At 39.3% G+C, this 25,523-nt stretch overlaps 1 protein-coding gene across 1 annotated transcript in view; it reads right to left on the bottom strand.

Moving 5' to 3' along the window:
- Positions 1 to 25,523, bottom strand: part of LOC126365873 (piwi-like protein Siwi) — a 137,233-nt gene that overhangs the window by 18,983 nt on the left and 92,727 nt on the right. Inside the window, exons 13-15 of the mRNA XM_050008563.1 lie at positions 15,728 to 15,882; positions 11,036 to 11,163; positions 9,316 to 9,484 (exon numbers count right to left, since the gene is read on the bottom strand). Coding sequence (XP_049864520.1) covers positions 9,316 to 9,484; positions 11,036 to 11,163; positions 15,728 to 15,882 — 452 coding nt within the window. The remainder of the gene's footprint in view (positions 1 to 9,315; positions 9,485 to 11,035; positions 11,164 to 15,727; positions 15,883 to 25,523) is intronic.

The raw sequence follows: 25,523 nt of genomic DNA, 5'->3' as shown, positions 1-25,523 counted from the left end.
TATGTAATTCCTTTGTCACCCTTACTGTGTCACTAATATGCATGTTTCAACCCTGTGCTGCTAGGTATTTCAGTGAAGTGACCAGATGTAACTACACATCCCATACAGTGCTTCAGTGAAGCAACCAAAGCATTGTCCTTCATGTGCATTAATTCTTAAATTTGTTGCTATCGCTTTTCTGACCTGTTACATGCTTTAGATGTGTACACTCAGTACAAAGTTTCTCATATCCTTTCTGAAAATGTCATCCTCCTCACAGATGAGGGAATCATGTCAGAACCACTGTGAACTTATGAGGAGTCTCAGAGGGAAGTTCACAAGCTGGAGAGGACAACACTGAAACAAGTGTGTGTGTGTGTGTGTGTGTGTGTGTGTGTGTGTGTGTGTGTGTGTCAATTAACAGCAAGAAAGGGAGACAAATGTGGATGGAAAGCTAAAAATGTTCTTATACCATGAGCACAGTCTGTAAAAGGACACACACTCATTCCCACTTCATTCTAGCACACGCAATCCCCCCCCCCCCTCCAACACACACACAAATCAGTCCTCCTCACATTTGGCAGTTCAATGGAGGAAGTGAAATAGGTGCTACACCTGGGATTAAAACCAAGAAATTGGCAGGATCTACAACAACAGAACCAGGAAATGTGACTGACTGATGACTTACAAAAGAACTTTGGTGAGCCAGGCAACCTGTTAATATATTAAGAACATATCCCTAATATTTTAAGAAACAGACTGGACATATGACAGAGCCTTAAAACTCTCACCACATTTGTTTGGGTGTCACTTAAAATAACCTCTCAGGTTTGCCCTTTGATCTGAAAATAACACACACTGTCGTAAAATGTGGCGAACAGTAACTTGTACACCACAAGCACCACACTTGGAATAAAATGGTTCAAATGGCTCTGAGCACTATGGGACTTCTGAGCTCATCAGTCCCCTAGAACTTAGAACTACTTAAACCTAACTAACCTAAAGACATCACACACATCTATGCCCAAGGCAGGATTCAAACCTGCGACCGTGGCAGTCATGCAGTTCCAGACTGTAGCACCTAGAACCACTCAGGCACCCCTGCCGGCACACATTTTGAGTAACTGGTTTTGGTCATGACTGGGCACTGTGTATTGGGGACTTGTTCGCTCACTTGTCTACACACAGACTACAGCAGATAGACGAATTGATGCCAATAACCAAGTACGTGAAGATCAGGATTAGCTAACACACTCTAGTATGAGAAGAAGGTGTTGCATGTGTTTAAGTACGAATGACAGCAAGCATTCCACAGTTAATGTCCCAAACATTTTTGTAAAAATTCACACTAAAATTATCTGCATGTCCTGTAAAAATGGTAAAGGATGAACATTTTATACCGTGCAATGCATAAGTTACGACGTCTGTCTTGGAAGGTTAATGTTCAAGAATCAATATTCCAAAATATCGAACGGTCACTGAAATAATTATCACCTTTTTAAAAGACAATAAAAAAATACATTCTAAATCATAATCTCTCACAGAATAATGGAGTACTGGGTTCTTATTTGTGTTTTAGCTTCAGGTCAAATAGATTCACTGTTGAGTGTTCGCGTGTTAAAATATTACGTAACTTCTTTAGGGTTAATATTTGTGATTTGGGTGAGAATGTAACAAAACCTTTGGAATACTGTTTAAAAAAAAAAAAAGACAAGCCCACCACATGCCTTGAATACATAATATGATGTTGAGAAACACAGGCTTGTCAACGATCAAGTTAGTCTGAAATTAGTCAGGAGTTTGAGCTCACTACTTCCTTTATGTTTTAAGCCATATTTCATCCAAAAGTATTGGTACGATAATACCATAAACGACCATGAACAACCTGATTCCTTGCACGAGGCAGTAGGGTTACTGTGAGCTCTCATTCAAATCAATGGGTAGCCATATACACACTTTTGCTTAATGTTATCACCTGCCTCATCGAGCTTACCTATCTAACATCTTGACTGGTGACAAGAATGGGGCTTTTGTGATAACTGCATAAAAGAAAATTATTGACTGAGCACTAACAAACATTCAGATTGCCTGTGAGACTCAAAAACAATTATCTCATACATTTTGTGGCACAACAAAAGGTGTTGCACACTACAACCTGCTTCCAGAGATATATCCCTTTGAGGTGGTATTTTCTGTCAACAGCCAAGACTTCTTGCAGTCACAGCATAAGAAAAACTATAAAAAAGACTGCATACAGCATTGCTACTGCACAATAATGCCTGCCGTGACTATTCCATTCTTCTCAAATTTTTATCTATTGTGTTTCTTCCTGAACAATCATCAAGAAAATAAACTTTAAACTTAAGCCTGATGACATCTTCAACCACAAATTAATAGGTTTCTACAGGCGAGAAGTCTAAAAAATATCTGAGCATTGTCAGGCTGTTTTAGACATTGGAGGAAACTCTACTGCTGAGTCATAGTTTCTCTCTTATGTTTATCTCTGCATTCAATAAACTAATAAAAAAATGCTATAAAGATTGCACTATACTAATACAAATGAATACAACTTACAATAATCTTACGACAAAGGTCTTCTTTAATAAAAGAAAGTGTCCGTAAGACAAGAATATCCATATCATCAAGAATTAACAAGATATTACACATTTTTAGCTGTAAAATAGTACATGTCTACATGCAGTCCACAGTCATACTGAAGTAGTATCATAGAATTACCACAAAGTATAGAAATGGGGGAAGACAAACCACAAAATCCAGTTACGTTACTCAGTGCCACAATAAAGTCAATAGAATTGTGCAGGGTACTGAAACAATGCAGTGAGAAAACTTAAGGGGGAAAAGTGTTTTTTTTTTTTCCTTCCCGACTCACCACTGTTTATATTTAAATCATCTTGAAGAATCTTTTGTTCGTTTGGTAATTATGAATATAACAAGAATACTTCTTTTACCTACTTTCATTGGCACTATCCTGAGGCTAAGAATAAAAAAGTTTGAAATCAAGAAAGCGAAGTGGGTTAAAAAACTCACAAAGAAATGATAACAGCGAGTGTTTCCAGAGCAAATTTGATTCCAGCCTCTGCCAACATGAAGGGAGCAGCAGTTGAAATAACACGTAAAAAGTATCACATAATGTTTAGAGTACTGTGTAAAATGAGTCTTCATTAAGCAAAACTGTCATTCCATCTGCAACAATCACAAGAACGATAATATAGCTGCCAACCTTGAAAAAAGGCTGTCAATAATCTCATGGTCAATATGGAATACAGTCCAAGGGGCCTCCCCACAAAAGTTTAAGTATTAGAAGGCTGAATTAGGACTTAGAAACTATGTTTCAGACACTTTTTGACCCTAAATAAAGAAGATTTTCCAGGAACGAAAATAACTAAATGAAAAATCAAGTTCAGTGGAGAAGACTTAAAATTAATTAGTGAACACCATGGGAGCTTTAGAAACATTTCTGTAGTTTTCATGTATGTACTGCAATATATCTCATGGATTACAAACATGGAAAAAAGCCACTTACTTCGGCACTTGTTTGGTCTCTGTTGTAACTGGTGCTTTTTTAATTTTTTGCTGATAATCAACTAAAAACACTGATACGTCAATTAGCCTTACTAGTAGTGCTAAATTTTTCATTTTTAAATAAACTTTTTAAAAAAGGAATAATTTATATTCATAAAATTAGTGTTGGTTTGAAATATTGCATTATTGTAGGAGAAAGGAAAAGCAATCAGTGCTACCTTACTAACAATGCTGATAGGAAAAAAGCAACAAATTCATGGCATAAGAACTGGTACAGCATCGCTGAGGTGATATTTTCCTGTTCCATGTGTTATGGCTTAAGGTAGGCGTGTATGTGCAGTGTGTAGGACTCGTCCCCACCAGGTCTACATGGTAGTATCTCATTGTCATCACCAGGCATCCATTGCATTGCAAAGTGGCGACAACCCTACTCTTTAAGTATTTTTAAGAAGCGGTTTAGTGATGAAGTACAATGCTTCATTTGTGTTAATAGCTTAAAGAATTGTGTGCCATTTCAAATGAAACAATAAAAGAGGAAGGTAATTACAGTAACAATAATAAATTGTAAACTCAACAACAAGTCATTCATATAATTGCATTGGCTTCCGCGGTCCGAGTAAGTCGACATAAAAGCTTTCTGGGCATGGTACCGTGTGCTAATGTATAAAAATACTGCTGCTGGAGGAAAAAACCCAAATTTTTCTCCAGCAGCAATATTTTTATACATTATGATGCAGTACCGTGCCCAGAAAACTTTTATGTCAAATTCATTTATAGTATGCAACAAAAAACAGATTTTATCAGCTGTCTGTATCTACATAATATGCTTTCAAATGTTTGCAGCCCTTGGAAACAGACACACTAACATGAGAAACAAGAGTTCTTTAATCTCAGTTACAACAAAAAATCAGTTGTTTTGGTAATAACCGCCACCCCTAGTGTTTTATATAAAAATAATCACAAACCATTCTCATCCACTGGCTCTTCTTGCTGGATCTGCCCTATACTTTTATTGGTAAGTATGAATTAACAGGCGAACTGCGCACCTTGTGATGTCATCTGGTTAGAAAAACCACAACAGCTTACAGACAAATGCCTGGAACCTTGTTATGGCACTAAGTTCAAAAGCAGCTTTATTCCCATCCTTTAAGGTGACATGCAAAGAATGAAAAAATTGTCACTTACCATAACCTATCTTAGTAACAGTGATGAAATCATTCATTGATAGGTATACTACATACTCCAGAAGGAAACTATTACAACCTAGGAAGGAAATCATTACGTTTGAAGAGCATTTGATTAAGTGATGTGATCAGTACTTTTTCCAATTCTTTTTAAAACATCAAGTTGTAAAATGTCAATTTCTGTAATTGTTAATAAATTCCCATAACTCCATAATTAAGGTGCCATATCCACAACAATTATGGACAATCCATAACAGATGGCAGCCATACAGTATCATCTACTTGTATGATTAGAATGTGAACACTGATTTTGTCAACCTGCAGCATATTTCATGCAAAGATCAATGAAAACAACAGTAAGAGATCCACCAAGCCAAGCCTGTTTGCTCTTAAATTAGTTTCTGATGGTTTCATATTAACTAAGCCTCCAGGGCTGGTTCGGCCACAGCTTGCCCAGTCAAGGCACTATTCAGTACTTCTCAGCTTTGCTGTGTCCTCCTTAGAACTACAGGACAGCACAACACTTCATTTATTAGTGCAATGTGACTGACAATGTTTCCGTTACAATTTTTTGTCAGCACAACTCCAGTTTGGCAGAATGCTGGTGGCACCAATGTCTTTCCTTCACTTTTGTTCTTAGTATAAAGAATGTTCACAAGTCCAGTGGCTAGCTGTGAAAAAAAGGTAATCTAGCAACCCATCGCCACATGTCTTTAAAATTATTTTAGGATTCACAGCTATTTATTGAAGAGGAGGATGAAAATTCTCAATGTCTATTCCGCAGTCACATAATTAACAGGTATCTCCTACTTGCTATAGAATGGCATTACAACACTAAGAGACTCCATTCTCTAATGCTTCAATGCCACCCTCCATAACCTTCAAACAGGCATCATTCAATTTCACCACATGAAAAATACTAGAACTCCAAATGAAAATGACAGTTGTGAATACCCTTCTAGCAACCAGTGAGACAATTCACCAAACAAAAATGCCACAAGCTAGTGAACCAACCTACTTCTTTCAAATACAATTTGTTGCCCACGATAGATTACATCGTTCAATATGGCACACAGGTGTTACTACATAGTGTTTACTCTAATTATAGTACACATTTACTGTTGGAAAATCAAACCAACATAATAAATAATTTTATACTTGTCAATGTGAATGCTGCACTGTAAATCACAGGCACAAACTATCACAATTACCTGGAGGATGTTGGTTACTGTCGCAGGACTGGTGGCTCATTGCTGTTGTCTGCACCAAGAACTCTTTACCAGGAAGTGTTCTCAGGCAGCCTCATGATCTTACACAGAACTGTTTTTGGGAGGTTTCTCGATTATCAGCTGGTTATAAAGGGAAGTACATTATCTTTGTGGTGCCATCTGACTGATACATTGGGCACAAAAAATGTGGTTTAAGACAAAAGGAAGAAGTGGGCTCAAAGTCTAGACTAATTTCAAAGTCAGTCAATCATCGAGAAGTCACTGTTTCTCAACATCATTTCTGTGGGTTCAGTTGGTTTTGTGGACTGGTTACTGCATAGTGTTTTGAAGGTCTCATTTTCAATTCTCCTCTAAATTACAGATTTTAATACATACCAAAAGACATCCTTTACTTTGGCAAAGCCTAGCGAAGAAACCAAGCCTTGGCCGTTGTTTAGAATCCCATTGAAACATATGATCTCCCACTTCCACTGCTAACAGGGCTGAAGTCTGTTTAGATTAGAGCATAACAGAGAGGTACATTTCAGCAAAGGAAACTCTTACATACAAAATTTAGTTTTTGTGACATAACTGAAAATAAGTTAAGTGAATCACTACGCATTTGTGAAAAAGTTGCTTCGCAAAATTCAATTGGTGCTACACAGAGTTCCGTTTCTGGTTAAAATTAGTATATACGCTACCAAGAAAAACACACTGGTTAGACTTGTCACTTGTTTTAGCCTCATGTGTGTTATGTCCCAATATCATTTTTATTTTAATAAAAAGCTAGTTTAGGATCCATCAGGCACTGCTGTGAAGGTTTACTATCCACTGGCAAATTTTCAATTGTCAGAATTAATGTATGGAATTTAAAGTGGATAATATTAGACGTGCACGTATGCACAAAACCACACCCCATAATGCACACACCACAAGCACTCTTTCCCAGCAAAGAGTGCCATACAACACTTAGTCCGAAAATGGTGTCAGAAAATATCTGTTTTGAACAAGTCAAAAAACATTCCCAAATGTGCCTGAAAATCTGAAAATATCACTGCAGTTTATCAGAAAATGCTTCAGAGTCCTACCAAATCAACCAACACCTGTCACAAGAGACCAGCATATCAAGCCAATCATACGGACGAATGCTCGAATTGGACCTGCACATGTATCCTTGCCAAACGTCTGTTGTTCATGCATTAAAACCAGCAGATGCTCCTCAGTGCCTCCAGTTTTGTGAATGGCTGTTCACTGAGATAACAATCAATGGCTTGGATATGGATCTGTTCTTTACGTCTAATGGAGCCTGGTTTCACCCGAGTGATGGTGTTAACACTTACTACCACAGGTTCTGGGCAACAGAGAAGCCGCATAACTTCCATGAAACACCACTGCATGATCAGAAGGTTATGCTACATTAGTGGTCCCATCTTCTTTCACCAGATGCTGACTTTCGCACATTACATGTAAACATTTTGAAACCATTTGTGGCATTAACGGAAGAGGAGAAGACCTACAGTTCCTTCCAACAGGATGGAGCAACTTCTCAAACAGCTGAAGAAGAGGAAACCAAATGTCACTAGAGGCACATCCAACCTAGAAGGGAAACGCTTAGGATATATTGCAAGAGACAGTACCATCACTGGAACAATAGCACAAGGAGCTATTGGAGGGGGAAGAAATCGCCAGGGATGACGAAAGATGTCAGCCGCACAGTAGATTATGAATGATGTGATATGCACAGCATATGCAGAAATTAAGATTGAACTGGTGTGCTGCTGCAAACCAACATGAAAGCTGAACATAAATAAAAAGAAGTGGTACTGGTCCAGGTGGTTGGCAGCTTTTGTTTTAGACAAACGTTTGACAATCAGAAAAATCAGGAATCTGTATCTTAGCACAACTACAAGGACTACCTTAATCTGCTCCTGCAACCAAGACATAAAACCAAGTTAATGCCGATTTCTGTCTCTCCCTTATCCGAAGTTGTTGGCACCTTAGCAATCCACAAAATGTCCATCACCTCACTCTCGTGTGAACAACAGATCTAAGTACAGTCGAAATTTTAATGCTCTTGATCCAAGTCATAGAATTCCATGTGATGTAAATTCCATTTTATTCCAGTGCATCATGAATGTAAAGTGATAACTGGAGCATGGGAAGTCTCATTGATGTCTCCATTCACTGAAACTAAATGACAGGTGCAGATCGGTTAGTTATGAAAAGCGAAAAGTCAGCCAAGCATCTGTCATTGACCTTCATGCTGAGTGGACTTATTCATACACCTTCCACAACACACCCTTCTGGGTGACAAAATCAGAGCAGTTATCAGGAAGACCTGAACTTTGACCTGCTGCCAATTATGATGACAAGTCATTGTCTTCTTTGCAGATAATTTGGCCTGACACACTAACACCGTGGCTACCTCCCAGTCAGTGGGCCGCCCATCAGCACTCAAGCAGCAGGGTCACTATGTGATGTCACAACACTATTGCTCTGTGCCAATGACACAACCACCACCACCCACCACAAACTGCTGCCTACTGCCTAAGCACCAAGGCATTGGAGCAGCCCTCACCCCATACTTTGTCACTGTCTCTGAAGTATGGCGTGGAAAAAAAAGGCATCACTGCCCTGACTGGAGTATCAATGGAATGTGTCTAACACTCTGGCCACTGGAGGCTAACGCAGCCTGATGTCCTCACTGCAACTTCCGTTGGTCACAATGTCTCGAACGGGAATCTGGGAATATGGCCATGCTGCTGCTACACCACCACCACCACCACCAACAGCAGCAACAGCAACAGCTACAGCTACAGGAGTATGCAGTCAGTAGCTGGGGGTCCATTGCACTGGAATACACTGTATTCACCTCACTCATCATCGTTACTTGCCGTCCAACCCAATATTTTAAACAAGCTACAATAACTAGTTACTGTAATTCTGTCTGGAGCTCCTTCGGCTTCACATCTCATCCTTCTTCAGTACAGAATCCTAGCCCACACTAACATGTTATGGTTACATCCATTTATGGGTTGCACACCATGTTACACAAAATTGTGTGCATCAAAGAGAATGTTGATGCTACTGGCTAAGATGCTAATAGATGCCCGATTTCCTGCCACATTTTATGGCTGAAGCAAATGGACCTTCTCCTTAAACAGTTTTTTTTTTATTATAATTCATTTTTGTTATCTCCTAACTTTGGTCCAGTTAGCATCTTATTTTTTGTTTTTGTAAGGAATACTAAAGGTAAGTGCCCTGACAGTATGTTGGAATGGTTGTGTCTCCTACCCTGTTATGCTTTGTAACAGACAGTAATGCTTTGTGGTTCAGCAGAATGGAAAGGCAATTCTAATTCAACAACTGCATAAACACTGAAGTTGAACACAGGTACTTACTTATGATATTGGTTGTCATTTCATTTGACAGCTCTTCACCCGAAGCATGTGGTGCAACTGCACTGAAGTATTTAGACATTTGTTTGTCCAAGGAAGCCACTAGAGCTCCATATGAGCGTGATCTATTTGTCGTGTCGTGACAAACATCAAATCCAATAGTCATCATACCCTAAAAATATTTAACAAATATAAAGACAAAACCATATTGTAATCTGATTTCACATAGGTTTTTAAATTAACCAACAACTCCTTATATTTAAAAAAAAATTGTCATTAAAGCACAAGTGATACACTGTGTATAATGCACTAAGGACTTCTAATCTGAAGACGTTAGTGTATGCTTACAATAAACAGTGACTAGATCTTTTTCAGCAAGAAAATTATTAAAATTAGGTGCAACAATCTCCCACGTCCTGTGGTTGCAATACCCCAACAAATTCTTACCCATGCCAAATACACATAATGAACTAAAATTCCACAACATCCTACAAGAGAAACAGCCAACTTCTCTCTGAAGTTCCTACCAATAAAGGTATTTCTAAGTTTGCAAAACTTGCTATCTCAAGTGTAAGAGCAGAAATAATATGACAGGTCAGTAAATAATAGATCAAATCTGTCGTATCACTCGTGCTCTGACAGAATGTTTATGACTCCGTTTGTAATTACCACTAGAACAGAAGGAACTACATAAAATGGGACATGCACACAGAATCACCAATAAATGAGCTTAGCAGTCTGAACAAGGCTGACAAAACAAACTGCTGTATCTGACAGGGTTAGACCACCAAAGGAGGAGACTAGATGGCAGATAACCTTTTATCACAGCCTTTACTAGTTAACATGAGGTCACTACAGAGAAGACACCTTCTGTGGCATATACTACATAGTGCTGCAACATGCTGGCATTGAAAGTGACTCTAGCGAAATAATCATTCAGGGAGGCAGAATTTACAATCTTGTCTACAGATCCTTCTCTTCATAGCTATCAAAACTGGCACAGGAGTATATGTTGCAGAATATGGTAACTAAGAATTTTTCTCGGTTTAAAGACTGACTTATTTAATACCAGACTGCTTTATGGGACGTCATTCTACTGGAGTTATGCCCCAGCCTTCCTATAACTTGTGAACTACTTTTCCCAGCCATTTTAGAATGCAATCTATAATGCTATGCAACTTGGCATTTCTCACACCCAAAAAATATTTCTTAATGTAAAGGAAAAGTTTTAAGTGGGGATCAAACACAAAATAATTGAATTTCTATGCGACAGTTATCCACAATGCCATCAAGTGCCACACATTACACACAAATTAGTCACAGCTGTGTTTAAACTTTTAACATCCACAAACATGCAACATGAAATGAGAAAAATAGAAGAAGACTTTTATACAGGATAGATATAATATAAGAAGGTTAACAGGTAACTAGCATGCTCCGCCAATTCAAAACACTATTTAACGACTCCTCAAGATCAGAATACACAAGCTCAAATGGACTAGAAAGGCTACATTCCTTGAACAGAAAGGAAGGGATCATTGTTAAAAACTACTATATATTCTGCAACTGCTTTAGTAGCAAATTTCCAGACATTATACTGAAACCGAAATATGAATGAATGAATGAAGCTACTTCAACAACAGTATCAAGGATAGAAATTACACTTTCATATTTGAATTATCATCACACTGTCTTGATTACTGAACAATAAATGCATACTCACACTGAGGGGTATCTCTACAGTCCAGGGTATACCGCCAAGTTTACAATTTATCTGAATTGCAACTTTGGTTGCAATTGACATCACACCTTTCGATGCCAAATTTTTGGCCAGTATCACTTGTGTCGGAACTGAAAAATACAGTACACAGTAAATACACAGTTCTGGCACTACAGCTATGCTCTTCCAAAAAATAATGAAATAAGGCAATCTTATTTTAGCAATATTTTAAATGACATAAATAAACCATTAACTTTTCTTTAGTATTCACTGGAAGTGACTGACATGACCAGGGGCAGTGACTGACATGACCAGGAAGAACATATTTAGGCAATAAAATACCACAAATTTTTATTTGCAAAACATGGCAATTTTTAGGTCATCCATATAAACAACAGAAATGTATCTTCTATCTGAAAATTTTCGTTTTTACTCTATACAGCACACTGTGACAAACATCCACAAATTAGTTTCTTGAAAAGCATTAGACGACATTTAATGCAAGTAACCCGTTTTTGAAAACTGTATGGATAAAAAAATCTACTCACTAAGTGGTGGCAGGAGAACATATTTATAAAAGTTAAGCAAATGCATGAGATTTTGGAGCTACTTCCACGATGTTTTGTCAGTAATTTGTCTTGCTTACTGCTGTATCTTCCACCTTCAAGTTCTCAGGTTTACAAATCTTACCTGATGCATCTTCATCAATCAGTCTTTCCCCCTCATACACTCAAGCAAGCCTCCCCTGACCTAGGAATCTGCACAACTTTTCTGTAACTGTTGTCAGTCCTTTTCCTTTATCCTTCAACCTTTTGCTTATGACCAGAAGGAGCTTCTGGCTCCAAAAGCTTGCACATTTCCTAAACTTGTGTGCAGGTTTCCTTCTGCCATCACTACAGTGAGTAGTTTTTTTTTATCTATCTAATTATATTCCATGACATTTATTGCTATTTTCCTACATAATACAATCATTTGTCTCCACATTTAAATGTTCCCAAAAAATATGCTCCTTTACGTCCTGTAAACGAGTGTGCAATCCATGCGCGTATTTTAGCTTTCAGATATTATGTATGTTAATATGCTTGACAGATCTTGTCCACAGAAACCCGTTTGGTTTTTGTTTGATGTTAGTTTCGTAAATGAAGAGCAAACAGCAAAATCACTAACGCAAACATGGGTCAAGTGTAGACTACTTCCCTCCCCATTTTTTATCAGACAGCTCTGCACATACGTGACTGACAGCATGGGTGCACCAGAAAACTTTTTCCAGGTAGCATCTGGCTGGCTGTTTGTTGTTACTGCTGATACAGCTAAGAGACGCACTTCAAGTAGCCGGAAACCAGAGAAGGTACTGCCCACACACGACTCAAGTGCGCATATGCATGGCCCACTGGCAAATGCTCAAAGGAACTGAATGAAAACAGTAGTGACGTTACGGTCACTGGAAGCAGTTTGTTATGAAGTATTGTATAGTCTTTGTCCTAAATCCTTTGACACATTTTGCTGTTGCAGGGTGTACACATGGATAAGGAAAAAAAATTTCCGGATTAAAATTCGCTTTCTCCCAGGTGAAAAATACACTTTTTCCATGTTAGGTGACAGTATACTTTCCATCGGAACTGTAAAACTTATCAATCCTTTGCATGTTTACAGTTTTATACACCGGTGTAGAATTTCACAGCACTTTAGAAAACGCAACTTGGGAAAAACGTTTTGGAAAGATCTTTGATGTGCAGTAACATGTACGCTGCATATTTTTGTATTTTTTAAATTCAAATTCCACTAAACAAAGCATCGAAATCAAGATTGCGATACACCTTTGTAAGCCAGTCGTGGCTCACGTCACGTGAACTCGGCATCCAACAACAGTGGACATTCAGAGCATAGGACACATGACGTAGTCAGCCAATAGCAACATCATTGTTCAGTAGTGGAAACACAAACAGGAGAAGTTAATGGTTTAGATAAGATACATAGCGTCACTACAAGAACAGCAAAGCTTTCACATATATTATTGGTCTCTAAGATTAATAAGCTGCAAAAGAAGCTAAGCTCTCACATATAATGTTGATCTTTATTAGAAATGTTACACTTTCAAGATACATCACACAAATGTGCTAGTAAAATTTTTAGTAATGACAATGTCTGACCTTCCGAGCTCAAAATTCTTCTAACTGGCTCACCATCAAACAGTTGATTTTTATATGAGAGTCAAACACTCAGATTTAAGAAACTCATCGTACATTCTCACACATACTTCATCTTGCGTAAAAGGAACTTTGAAATTAACGCTTTTCAAACCGCAATTCGCAGTATTTTCCTGCGACCTGTTAGAAACATGTTTGTTCCAACAGTTACCAGGGAGTGGCACATAGGCGTCACTGCGCTTGCGCAGCTACAATGACGTAGGAAGCCCGTATGTTCATACATGTAAAACATTAAACAATCTTACATTATGTCATAAAAGAAACAAGACAGAGATACTCTAAGAGCATCAGATTTTTGTGAACCAAACTAAAATGCATGATAAGGCTTAATGTTGAAAGTAGCCAATAGTGTCGAATTAACCACTTTGTTTAAAATAAATTGACTGCCTCAGTGGAAAAGATTAATGAAAGCCAAATTTCTGTAGCAAACCGACAAAAAATGTTTTTCTGCAAGGTGATTAATGCTAATAACACATTTTATCCTTCCATAATTATGTGAATGTATTTTAATTCACTTGATAGCTACTGGCCACAGAAATCCATTCTGTTTTTATTTGATGCGAGAGCAGTGAACAAGGAGGAAACGAACACAGGACAGGTGGAGACTATCCACCTTCCCACTACAACTCAGACTGCCATGCACATCAGCCCTGAATTTACAATATTTCCGAACCGGGGCACTACTAGATACTGTGTCACCCCCCCTCCCCAAAAGCCCTTTTCAAAAATACTTTCATTTTGTAGCACACATCTTGCTGAAGAGACTGATACATAAAACATATATGTTCAAGGACATATAAGACATGTTATTTGGTCTCAGGTGTGCCAAAGTGCAGGGCCATGCCTCTTCGCACAGTATTATTCTATTGCTTGTCACTGTATTTCACTCTGTGAGATTCAAACGTGTATATTTTGTAATGGATGCCATTAAACTACATTCACGAGAGGTTTGACACCCTATTCCTCTTTAAAAGAAACCTTGCAATTAATACTGGATGGGATTATTTGTAACCGGGAGAACAATAACTCTTCAGAAAATTAGCCCTCGTTATTGCCTATTAGCTAATAACTTGCTACTTTGTGTGACAAACTAAAATATAGGATACGTAAGACCAGTAAAGACAAGGAACATGCAAGACAGTATACGTTTATTCAATCCTTAGGTCCTAGCAATTTTTTTTCTGTATCTTGCTATAGTGCTTTACATGGTGTGATTTCCTTTTAGTAGAAGGATCTATTATCTCAAAGTTCGTCAAATGTTTTGCTACATAAAAAAATCTAAATGTCGTTACCTAATTCTGAAAAGGCTTTTAATACAAATAGTACCCAAGCCTGGTGTGGTTTCTCGATCTGATTGCGTCTATTTTGTCACTGTCTGCTAGGTAAAATTAAATAGGCCTTTCTAATATTGCAGCCATTTTAACATAAATTAAATTAATGGGACTGTCTTGCACAAATGGTCATTTTTATAACTCGACAAAATATAGTTCATGAAGTACAAATATCAAATGCCTCCCTCCCACCCCTAGTGACAGACCTGCTGCGCATTGGTGAATCTGGCAGCTTGGACGCAATATTAAAATTGTTCAGGGTACGGCAGCATCTGACTGTTTGTTGCTACTGCTTTTACAGCTAAAAGCCACACTTCTGCATCCAGAAGCGGGAGAAGGTACTACTCATATGCGACTCAACAGCACATGCACACGAGCCCTTTCCCAACTACTCAAACGAATCTGATGTAAAAAGCTGTGATGTAGTGCTCATCAGAAGCAATTTGTTGTCATGAAGTGCTGTATAATCTTCCTAAAGCCTTCAACACATTCTGATGTTGGCAAACACTTGTGTGAGTACTGTTGCTGTTTATGGTGCATTTCCTTTGCAACTTAAGTTTTATTTTGGTTTTTCTCTCATTTATATTTTATTGGTGCAGTATTATTCTGCCGTAGTGGGATACAGTAATATCCTTTGTTAGAGTATAGGTTCTCACGAGTCAAAATTACAAAAATTTAACTGAAAACTAAAACAATGAAAAATTTCCGGAATTCTAAACAATTCCCGGGTTTTTCCTGGTTTTCTCCCAGATGAAAAACTTCCTGGATCTCCTGGATCATATACACCCTGTTTTGGCAGATGCTTCTGTGCAACTGTGTTGTTGTTGTTGTTGTTGCTGCTGCTGCTGCTGCTGCTGCTGCTGCTGTAAATACAGCATTTCATTTCCAACTTAAATTTTACTTTGGTTTTTTCTCTTATATTTTATTGCTGCAGCAAATTTTTTACCCATTTTCTCCCAGACCATAAAATTCCCGGGTTTTTCCCGGATTTCCCAGGGCATATACACCCAGCACATAATAATACAGAGAGAGAGAGAGAGAGAGAGAGAGAGAGAGAGAGAGAGAGAGAGAGAGAGAGAGAGAGAGAGAGAGAGAGAGAGAATTTCAATACTACTACAAGCAATATGTCCAATACGTAACAATGTAAATAAACTCACCTGCTCTGTCAATGCAACACTTTTTTTTAATTGCACCATAACGATCAGTTCTGTTATTTGTTACAACACACATAATCAGCTGCGGATTTTTTGAGTTTATTACATACTCTAGAGTCTCCACATATGTGCCCTGGCGATCATCTGGTATTTCTTGGCTGGAAAAAAGCATGTAATGGAAAGGGAAATTAATATATAATCAATTAACTTAGAAATTTACAATCAACAGTAATTACTCTTATCAGCAGAGAATGTAAACAATAATATGAAAAAAGAAACTTTCATTCATGTGTGCATTTCTTATGTACTTCGCACATTCCACATCATAACGGTTACCATGAGATTGATCCATGGAACACTTAACTAACTAATGAACTAAAGTTTTCAACTTCCATATCACACAATACTGCAGATTACGACTCTTCCAACCTTACCTGCCTTTCAAACACAACTACTAATGTTTTTTCAACTAACAGAGCTATACACAGAACTGAATCTAACCAAAGTTCAAAACACACCAAACAAAGTTTGGGGCATTCAGAGTAGTGCTTACGCAATTACCTCAGGTTGCGTGGTGGTGGTGGTGGTGGTGGTGGTTAGTGTTTAATGTCCCATCGACAATGAGGTCATTAGAGACAGAGCGCAAGCTCGGGTTAGGGAAGGAAATCGGCCGCGCCCTTTCAAAGGAACCATCCCGGAATTCGCCTGAAACGATTTAGGGAAATCATGGAAAACCTAAATCAGGATGGCTGGAGATGGGATTGAACCGTCGTCCTCCCGAATGCGAGTCCAGTGTGCTAACCACTGCGGCACCTCGCTCAGTCTCTCAGGTTGCAAAAATTACGATATGTTCATAGTGGTGAAATGAGAATATATTAACAAGATTATTCAAATAAAAAGCAGACTGTTTTAAAAACTGACAAATCTACAGCCTGATATTACAGATCCTTTGATTGCCAACAGATTATGCCACCATCAAAGCCAAAAATTCTATCAACTTCTTAAATATTGCCCGCATCCCCCCCATATTTAAATGTACGAAACTTTATCCTCTGATAAATAATGGTCATAAGTAACTTGAAGCCGCATAAAATGAAAATGCCATTAAAAGGATGGGTTGTAAGTAGAAGCAAGAAATATATCTCAGTTTTCAGTCAACGAAATTCTTAATCTATGTGTTGGGATTACTCTCCTTCTTCTTCACATCAACATCAGAACATTTGTATTGTTCAGTTTTATACCAACAATAAATCAAAGAAAATGAACTAAAATATCCCCGCATTCTTACAATACTCGGGGCCAGTTTAACAGTGACCAAGTCACTGCTTCTACATCTACATCTACATTTATACTCCGCAAGCCACCCAACGGTGTGTGGCGGAGGGCACTTTACGTGCCAGTCATTACCTCCCTTTTCTGTTCCAGTCGCGTATGGTTCGCGGGAAGAACGACTGCCAGAAAGCCTCCTTGCGCGCCCGAATCTCTCTAATTTTACATTCGTGATCTTCTCGGAAAGTATAGGTAGGGGGAAGCAATATATTCGATACCTCATCCAGAAACGCGCCCTCTTGAAACCTGGACAGCAAGATACATCGCGATGCAGAGCGCCTCTCTTGCAGAGTCTGCCATTTGAGTTTGCTAAACATCTCCGTAACACTATCACGCTTACCAAATAACCCTGTGACGAAACGCGCCGCTCTTCTTTGGATCTTCTCTATCTCCTCCGTCAACCCGATCTGGTACAGATCCCACACTGATGAGCAATACTCAAGTATAGGTCGAACGAGTGTTTTGTAAGCCACCTCCTTTGTTGATGGACTACATTTTCTAAGGACTCTCCCAATGAATCTCAACCTGGCACCCACCTTACCAACAATTAATTTCATATGATCATTCCACTTCAAATCGTTCCGTACGCATACTCCCAGATATTTTACAGAAGTAAATGCTACCAGTGTTTGTCCCGCTATCGTATAATCATACAATAAAGTATCCTTTCTATGTACCCGTAATACATTTCATTTGTCTTTGTTAAGGGTCGGTTGCCACTCCCTGCACCAAGTGCCTATCCGCTGCAGATCTTCCTGCATTTCGCTGCTATTTTCTAATGCTGCAACTTCTCTGCACACTACAGCATCATCGTCAAAAAGCCGCATGGAACTTCAGACACTATCTACTAGGCCATTCATATATATTGTGAAAAGCAATGGTACCATAACACTCCCCTGTGGCACGCCAGAGGTTACCCAGACGACTCTCCATTGAGAACAACATGCTGTGTTCTGTTTGCTAAAAACTCTTCAATCCAGCCACACAGCTGATCTGATATTCCGTAGGCTCTTACTTTGTTTATCATGCGACACTGCGGAACTGTATCGAACGCCTTCCGGAAGTCAAGGAAAATATCATCTACCTGGGAGCCTGTATCTAATATTTTCTGAGGTCTCATGAACAAATAAAGCGAGTTGGGTCTCACACGATCGATGTTACCGGAATCCATGTTGATTCCTACAGAGTAGATTCTGGGTTTCCAAAAACAACATAATACTCAAGCAAAAAACATGTTGTAAAATTCTACAACAGATCGACGTCAGAGATATAGGTCTATAGTTTTGTGCATCTGCTCAACGACCCTTCTTGCAGACTGGGACCACGAGTGCTCTTTTCCAATCATTTGGAACCTTCCGTTCCTCTATAGACATGCGGTAAACGGCTGTTAGAAGGGGGGCAAGTTCTTTCGCGTACTCTGTGTAGAATCGAATTGGTATTCCGTCAGGTCCAGTGGACTTTCCTCTGTTGAGTGATTTCAGTTGCTTTTCTATTCCTTGGACACTCATTTCGATGTCAGCCATTTTTTTGTTTGTGCGAGGATTTAGAGAAGGAAATGCAGTGCGGTCTTCCTCTGTGAAACAGCTTTGGAAAAAGGTGTTTAGTATTTCAGCTTTACGTGTGTCATCCTCTGTTTCAATGCCATCATCATCCCAGAGTGCCTGGATATGCTGTTTCGATTCACTTACTGATTTAACGTAAGACCAGAATTTCCTAGGATTTTCTGTCAAGTCGATACATAGAATTTTACTTTCGAATTCACTGAACACTTCACACATAGCCCTCCTTATGCTAATTTTGACATTGTTTAGGTTCTGTTTGTCCAAGAGGTTTTGGCTGCATTTAAACTTGGAGTGAAGCTCTCTTTGCTTTCGCAGTAGTTTCCTAACATTGTTGTTGAACCACAGTGGATTTTTCCCATCCCTCACAGTTTTACTCAGCACGTACCTGTCAAACGCATTTTACGATTGCCTTGAACTTTTTCCATAAACACTCAACATTTTCAGTGTCGAAACAGAAATTTTCGTTTTGATCTGTTAGGAAATCTGAAATCTGCCTTCTTTTACTCTTGCTAAACAGATAAACCTTCCTCCCTTCTTTTTATATTCCTATTAACTTCCATACCCAGGGATGCTGCAATGCCCTTATGATCACTGATTCCCTGTTCTGCACTTACGAAGTCGAAAAGTTAGGGTCTGTTTGTTATCAGTAGGTCCAAGATGTTATCTCCACGAGTCGGTTCTCTGTTTAATTGCTCGAGGTAATTTTCGGATAGTGCATTCAGTATAATGTCACTCAATGCTCTGTCCCTACCACCCATCCTAAACATCTTGTGTCCCAGTCTATATCTGGTAAATTGAAATCTCCAACTAAGTCTATAATATGCTGAGAAAATTTATGTGAAATTCATTCCAAATTTTCTCTCAGTTGTTCTGCCACTAATGCTGCTGAGTCGTAATATCGGTAAAAGGAGCCAATTATTAACCTAGCTCAATTGTTGAGTGTAACCACCACCCATAATAATTAACAGGAACTATCCACTTCTACTTCACTACAGGATAGACTACTACTAACAGTGAAACGCCACCACCGGTTGCATGCAATCTATCCTTTCTTAACACCATCTGTGCCTTTGTAAAAATTTCGGCTGAATTTATCTCTGGCTTCAGCCAGCTTTCTGTACCTATAACGATTTCAGCTTCGGTGCTTTCTATCAGCGCTTGAAGTTCCGGTACTTTACCAATGCAGCTTCGACAGTTTACAATTACAATGCCTATTGCTGCTTGGTCCCCACATGTCCTGACTTTGTCCCGCACCCTTTGAGGCTGTTGCCCATTCTGTACTTGCCCGAGGCCATCTAACCTAAAAAACCGCCCAGTCCACGCCACACAACCCCCACTACCCATGTAGCCGCTTGCTGCGTGTAGTGGACTCCTGACCTATCCAGAGGAACCCGAAACCCCACCACCCTACGGTGCGAGTCGAGGAATCTGCAGCCCACACGATCGCAGAACCGTCTCAGCCTCTGATTCAGACCCTCCACTCGGCTCTGTACCAAAGGTCCGCAGTCAGTCCTGTTGACGATGCTGCAGATGGTGAGCTCTGCTTTCATCCCGCTAGCGAGACTCGCAGTCTTCACCAAATCAGAATGCCGCCGGAAGCCAGAGAGGATTTCTTCCAATCCATAGCGACACACATCATTGGTGCCGACATGAGCAACCATCTGCAGATGAGTGCACCCTGTATCCTTCGTGGCATCCGGAAGGCTCCATTCCACATCTGGAATGACTCCCCCCGGTACGCACATGGAGTGCACATTGGTTTTCTTCCCCTCTCCTGCTGCCATATCCCTAAGGGGCCCCACTACGCGCCTTACGTTGGAACTCCCAACTACCAGTAAGCCCACCCTCTGCGACTGCCCGGATCTTGCAGACTGAGGGGCAACCTCTGTAACAGGACAAGCAGTCATCTCCGGCGGAAGATAAGTATCAGCCGGACACAGAGCCTGAAACCGGTTCGTCAGACAAACTGGAGAGGCCTTCCGTTCAGCCCTCCGAATGTCTTTCGCCCCCTGCCACACCTCGAGACAACCTCCCACTCTACCACAGGTGAGGGATCAGCCCCAAAGTGGGCAGTATCCCGGACAGCCACACTCATAGTCTGATCAGGGGATGCGTGGGACGAGCTGGCCGTCCCCGTCAAACCCCCATCTGGACCCCCCACAGTGATGCCCACTGGCAACAGCCTCAAGCTGTGTGACCGAAGCCAACACTGACTGAAGCTGGGAGCGAAGGGATGCCAACTCAGCCTGCATCCGAACACAGCAGTTGCAGTCCCTATCCATGCTAAAAACTGTTGTGCAAAGAAAGTCTGAATTAATCTACAGAGAGCACAAACAAATCGACTAAATTTAAACGGTTATTAAAATACAAGACTGCCTGGTAAATGCAGTAATACTGCTACTTGCACACTGCTTGGCGGCGGAAGGAGACTACACAATTTTACACTATACAGGTACTAAAAGGCGATGCTACAACTCTCAAATACTATAATACACCTGAAATTTATGAATTAAACCATTCAAGTACCAAAACACACTTGGGGCACCAAGCTGAGAGAGGCATCAGTGGCACCAAAATGGAAGATTTTTATACAGTGCTTATCACAATTAGAAGCAAAAACTTAACTGACATGGGTCTAAGTGTCCAACGGATGGAGGTGGGGATCAAATAATAAGCTGTTTCTATGGAAAAATGTTCTTGACTTGCCATGACTATAAAACACAAGAGGAGAATGGGACACACAAGTTAACAATAAATTTACTTTCACACAGCTAACAAATAGTTTCTGGCATACTTTCTACTTTAACTACTCTCCTGAATTACGGCTTACTTTAATTACTGTAATAAGCAGTTGTCATGTAACTGACTTATTTCTTTACACACACTTCTTCCTGTTTCTTTTGTCATTCAATTGTTTATTTTTGTCCCTAATCCGATGCGATCGTGATCTCCATGTTCGATGATCTCCCCCAAATCAGCCATCCAACCAACGAAGTTTAAACAAAATGGTACGCTTCACGGAATGCACTTAACAATCTAGCTATATTGTGTTGTACAAGAATTTCATCCCGCATTACTCAGCCTTATTTCTACAATCACATGAAAATAAGTATACACAAATTCAATGCTGTCACAGAGGCTTGAGAATCATCATGAAAATCTCATTACAACGGCATTAAGTGTTCAGTGCACAAGTGTCGTGGTCATTTTCAACCACTTGGGACAGTAAGTAAACTCATGAAGAGCACAGATAAGTGATACAAGGACAACATTACTGGATTATGAAACACATCCCAACTGTTAATTCGCCATTACTTCCTATTACTATTATGCAATGGTTTTTTCCTCGTCCACAATTAGGAGGTTCATAATAGTTGAGAAGGTAAGAGCTTAGGCAACAAAGGCAGCAGTATATGTTTGAACTCTGGTCCAGCTAATGGCTTTAATTGCACATATTGAGATCCCATAATTTTGACTGCTGCAAATTTTTTCACATCTCAGTATGAGCAAGAGCTACAAACAGGAGAAAACTTTAAAGAACTGGCAACTTCGACACAGTTTCATCAAATTTACATCAATGACAAACATTGGAAACAAATAAAAATGTTAGAGATAAATATAAGCATACTCTTTCACAAAGATTTTTTTTAGAATCCCATACATACTTAATGTATGTAACAGAATGCATGTGGTATATTTGGAAAAAAGGGCAGTTTATTGCAATATAAATGTTGGCTGCTGAGAACAAAGATGCACAAATGCAATCAATTGATTGATTGCAAAGTCACACATGCCATTGGTTTGATTCAGTAGCCATCAGCTGTGATTGAAAGAAAACGACTTCATAAATCATTACTGCACCAGTTGCGAAGTATGTGCTGTGATTCGACTTTTGTCTGCATGATGTTTCACTGTCGATCTACAGCAATAGGGCAAGAAAGGTTGGAAAATGATGTTGAGACTTTTTTGGTCAACGTGAAAATGAGGATGATTAGCAGACTGGCAGGCCCAGTTATGAAATCATGCAGAACTTTACCAAAATTGCAATCTGACTGCCATCTAAGAACTGGTCATCCAGCTGTAAAATTTCTTCACATTTGGTGCACCACTACTTGCAGAACTGTTACATGAAAGAATCACAAATTATGTGCAAAATGAGTATCTTAAATGCTTACTGAAAAACACAAAAGGGAATGAATGACAAACAGAGAACTGATTTTCAATTGCCATCGACAACACGGAGATGATTTATTTTCCAACATCATTAAAGGCAACAATTCCTACATCAAAACATAATACAAACAGCAGTCAATGTGGTGATGCCACTCAATTTTGCCAAAACCAAAAATATGTAATGAATCTCCTTACTCAGTTTGAATAAAATGATGCTTGCCATTTTCTGGGATGGAAAGAGTAGTGTTTCGGTTGATTTTACGCCAAGTGAGTCAGCAATCATTGCTGACATGTACTGCGAAATGCTCACCAAATTGAGACATGCCACGTAAAATAAACAGCACAGGGAAATGTCATCCACGATAATTTTCCTTCTGAACAATGAGCATCTACATCTACATGATTACTCTGTAGTTCAGAGTTAAGTGAGTGGTAGACAGTTCATCGAAGCATCTTCAATCTACTTCTCCACCGTTCCACTCTTTAACAGCACCTAGGAAAAACAAGACACTTAACTCTTTCCATGCGAGTTCTGATTTATTTTATTATGATGTCATGTTTCCGTATGTAGGTGCCAAAAACTTTTTCACACACTGAGGAGAAAATTGGTGATTGGAATTTCATGGGAACATCCTACTGCAGTGGAAAACACCTTCATTTTAATGAATGCCAGCCCAATTTGTGTACTGTATCTGTGGCATAGTCTCCCCTATTTCACAGTCATATTAAGCGAGCTGCCCTTGTTCGAACTTCTGCGATGTCCTCTGTCAATCCTACCTGATGCAGTTCCCACACCACACAGCAATATTCCAGAAGTGGGTAGACAAGCTTACTGTAACCAATGTCTTTAGTAGCCTGTTACATTTTGTGTGTGTTCTGCCAATAAATCACAGTCTGGTTTGCTTTTCCCGACAACTTTATCTATGCAATCGTTCCAGTTTAAGTTATTCATTAGTGTGAACCTTAACAGCATTTAGATTTGTTGTGGTTAATTGTGTGACTGAAATTTAGTGGATTTCTTTAGGTACTCATGTGGATGACTAACAATTTTCATTAGTTAGCGTCAATTATCAGTTTTTGCACCATACAGATATCTTGTCTGCATCATTTTGCACTTCTATTTGATGATCTGATGATTTTGCACAATGGTAAATGACAGCCTGATGCAAACAATCTAGGAGGGCTACTCCAATTGTCTCCAAATCATTTACATAGATCAGGAACAGCAGAGGACCTATAAATTCCCTTGGGTAATGCGAGGTATCATTCCTGTTTCACTTTATTTTCAGTCAATTATAATAAACTGTAACCTTTCTGACAGGAAACCACGAATCACGTCACATCACTGAGAAGACACTCCGGAGGCATGCAATTTGATTAGGAATAGCTTGTGAGGAACGGTGTCATAAGCCTTCCGTAAATCTAAAGAAATGGAGCACTCATTACTTCGTGAGAAAAGAATGTTATCTTCTGAATCTGTGCTGTCTGTTTGTAAATAAATTGTTTTCCTGAAGGTGATTCATAATGTTTAAGCACAGTGTATGTTTCAAAATCCTATTGCAACTCAACGATAGTGATATAGGTCTATGATTGCTAAGTATGGAACTATTGTTATTAGCATACTCTGAAAGAAACCCGACTGGTTGACTGGCATACAATCTGGACCGAGGGCTAGCTGCTTCGCTACACCGAGGCTAGCTACTTGCATGTTACTTATGTTGGTAGTTGTATTTGATTCAAATTCTGAAATATTTACTTTGTTTTCTTTTGCGGAGTAATTCTGGAAAATGTTTTTGTTAACTATGCTTCAATGGCACTCTTCAACCATGGCACCTTTGTTATCACACAGTGAAGGTATTGATTGTGTCTTCCCACTCGTGTACTTTACATACGGCCATAATCTCTCTGGGTTTTACACCAGATTTCGAGTGAAGAATTTCATTGAGGATACCATTTAAAGCATCTTGCATCCAACCTCGGAGACTTTGCCTTCTTTTAAATCATGTTTTCTTCACTGCTTCTGCAAAAGTTTTCTAATCCATTTTGTGTACCAATGGGGATCAGAACCATGTCTTATTGATTTATTTGGTACATATATTTCAACTGCCATCAATAGTAGTACTTTGAATATAAACCCCATCTGGTCTACACTTACATATTCGGATTGGGAGGAGTGAATGCTCTCCTATGAAAGGAGTCAAGCACATTTTTATCTGCTTATTTAAATACATGTACTTTGTGTTTCCTTTTGGTGGGTTCAAATGTTACTGCATCCAGTCAAACAACAACCTTGTGGTTAGTAATCCCCGTGTTTATCGTGATGCTCCCTATTTGGTCAGGATTATTTGTTGCTAGGTGGTCAAATGCGTTTTTCATCAAGGGTTTGGTAACAGAAACCAGTAATTAATTTATTCCAGTTATCAAGCATAACATCTACCCACACTAAATCACAGAAACCATCTACTTCAATTTCACTACACGGTAAATTACTACTGAAAGCAATAAACACTCCATCAGCAACTACACCAAAGTACAACGTGGCATGGACACGACTAACGTCCGAAGTAGTGCTGAAGGGAACTGACACCATGAATCCTGCAGTGCTCTGCATAAATATGTAAGACTACGAGGGGGTGGAGATCTCTTCTAAACAGCATGTTGCAAGGCATCCCAGACATGCTCAGAATGTTCATGTGTGGGTGTGTGGTGGACAGCAAAAGTGTTTAAACTATGAA

Source organism: Schistocerca gregaria, chromosome 4 (genome assembly GCF_023897955.1).
Source record: "Schistocerca gregaria isolate iqSchGreg1 chromosome 4, iqSchGreg1.2, whole genome shotgun sequence".
NCBI classification, from domain to species: Eukaryota; Metazoa; Arthropoda; class Insecta; order Orthoptera; family Acrididae; genus Schistocerca; species Schistocerca gregaria.
This window is presented reverse-complemented; position numbering and strand designations above follow the sequence as displayed.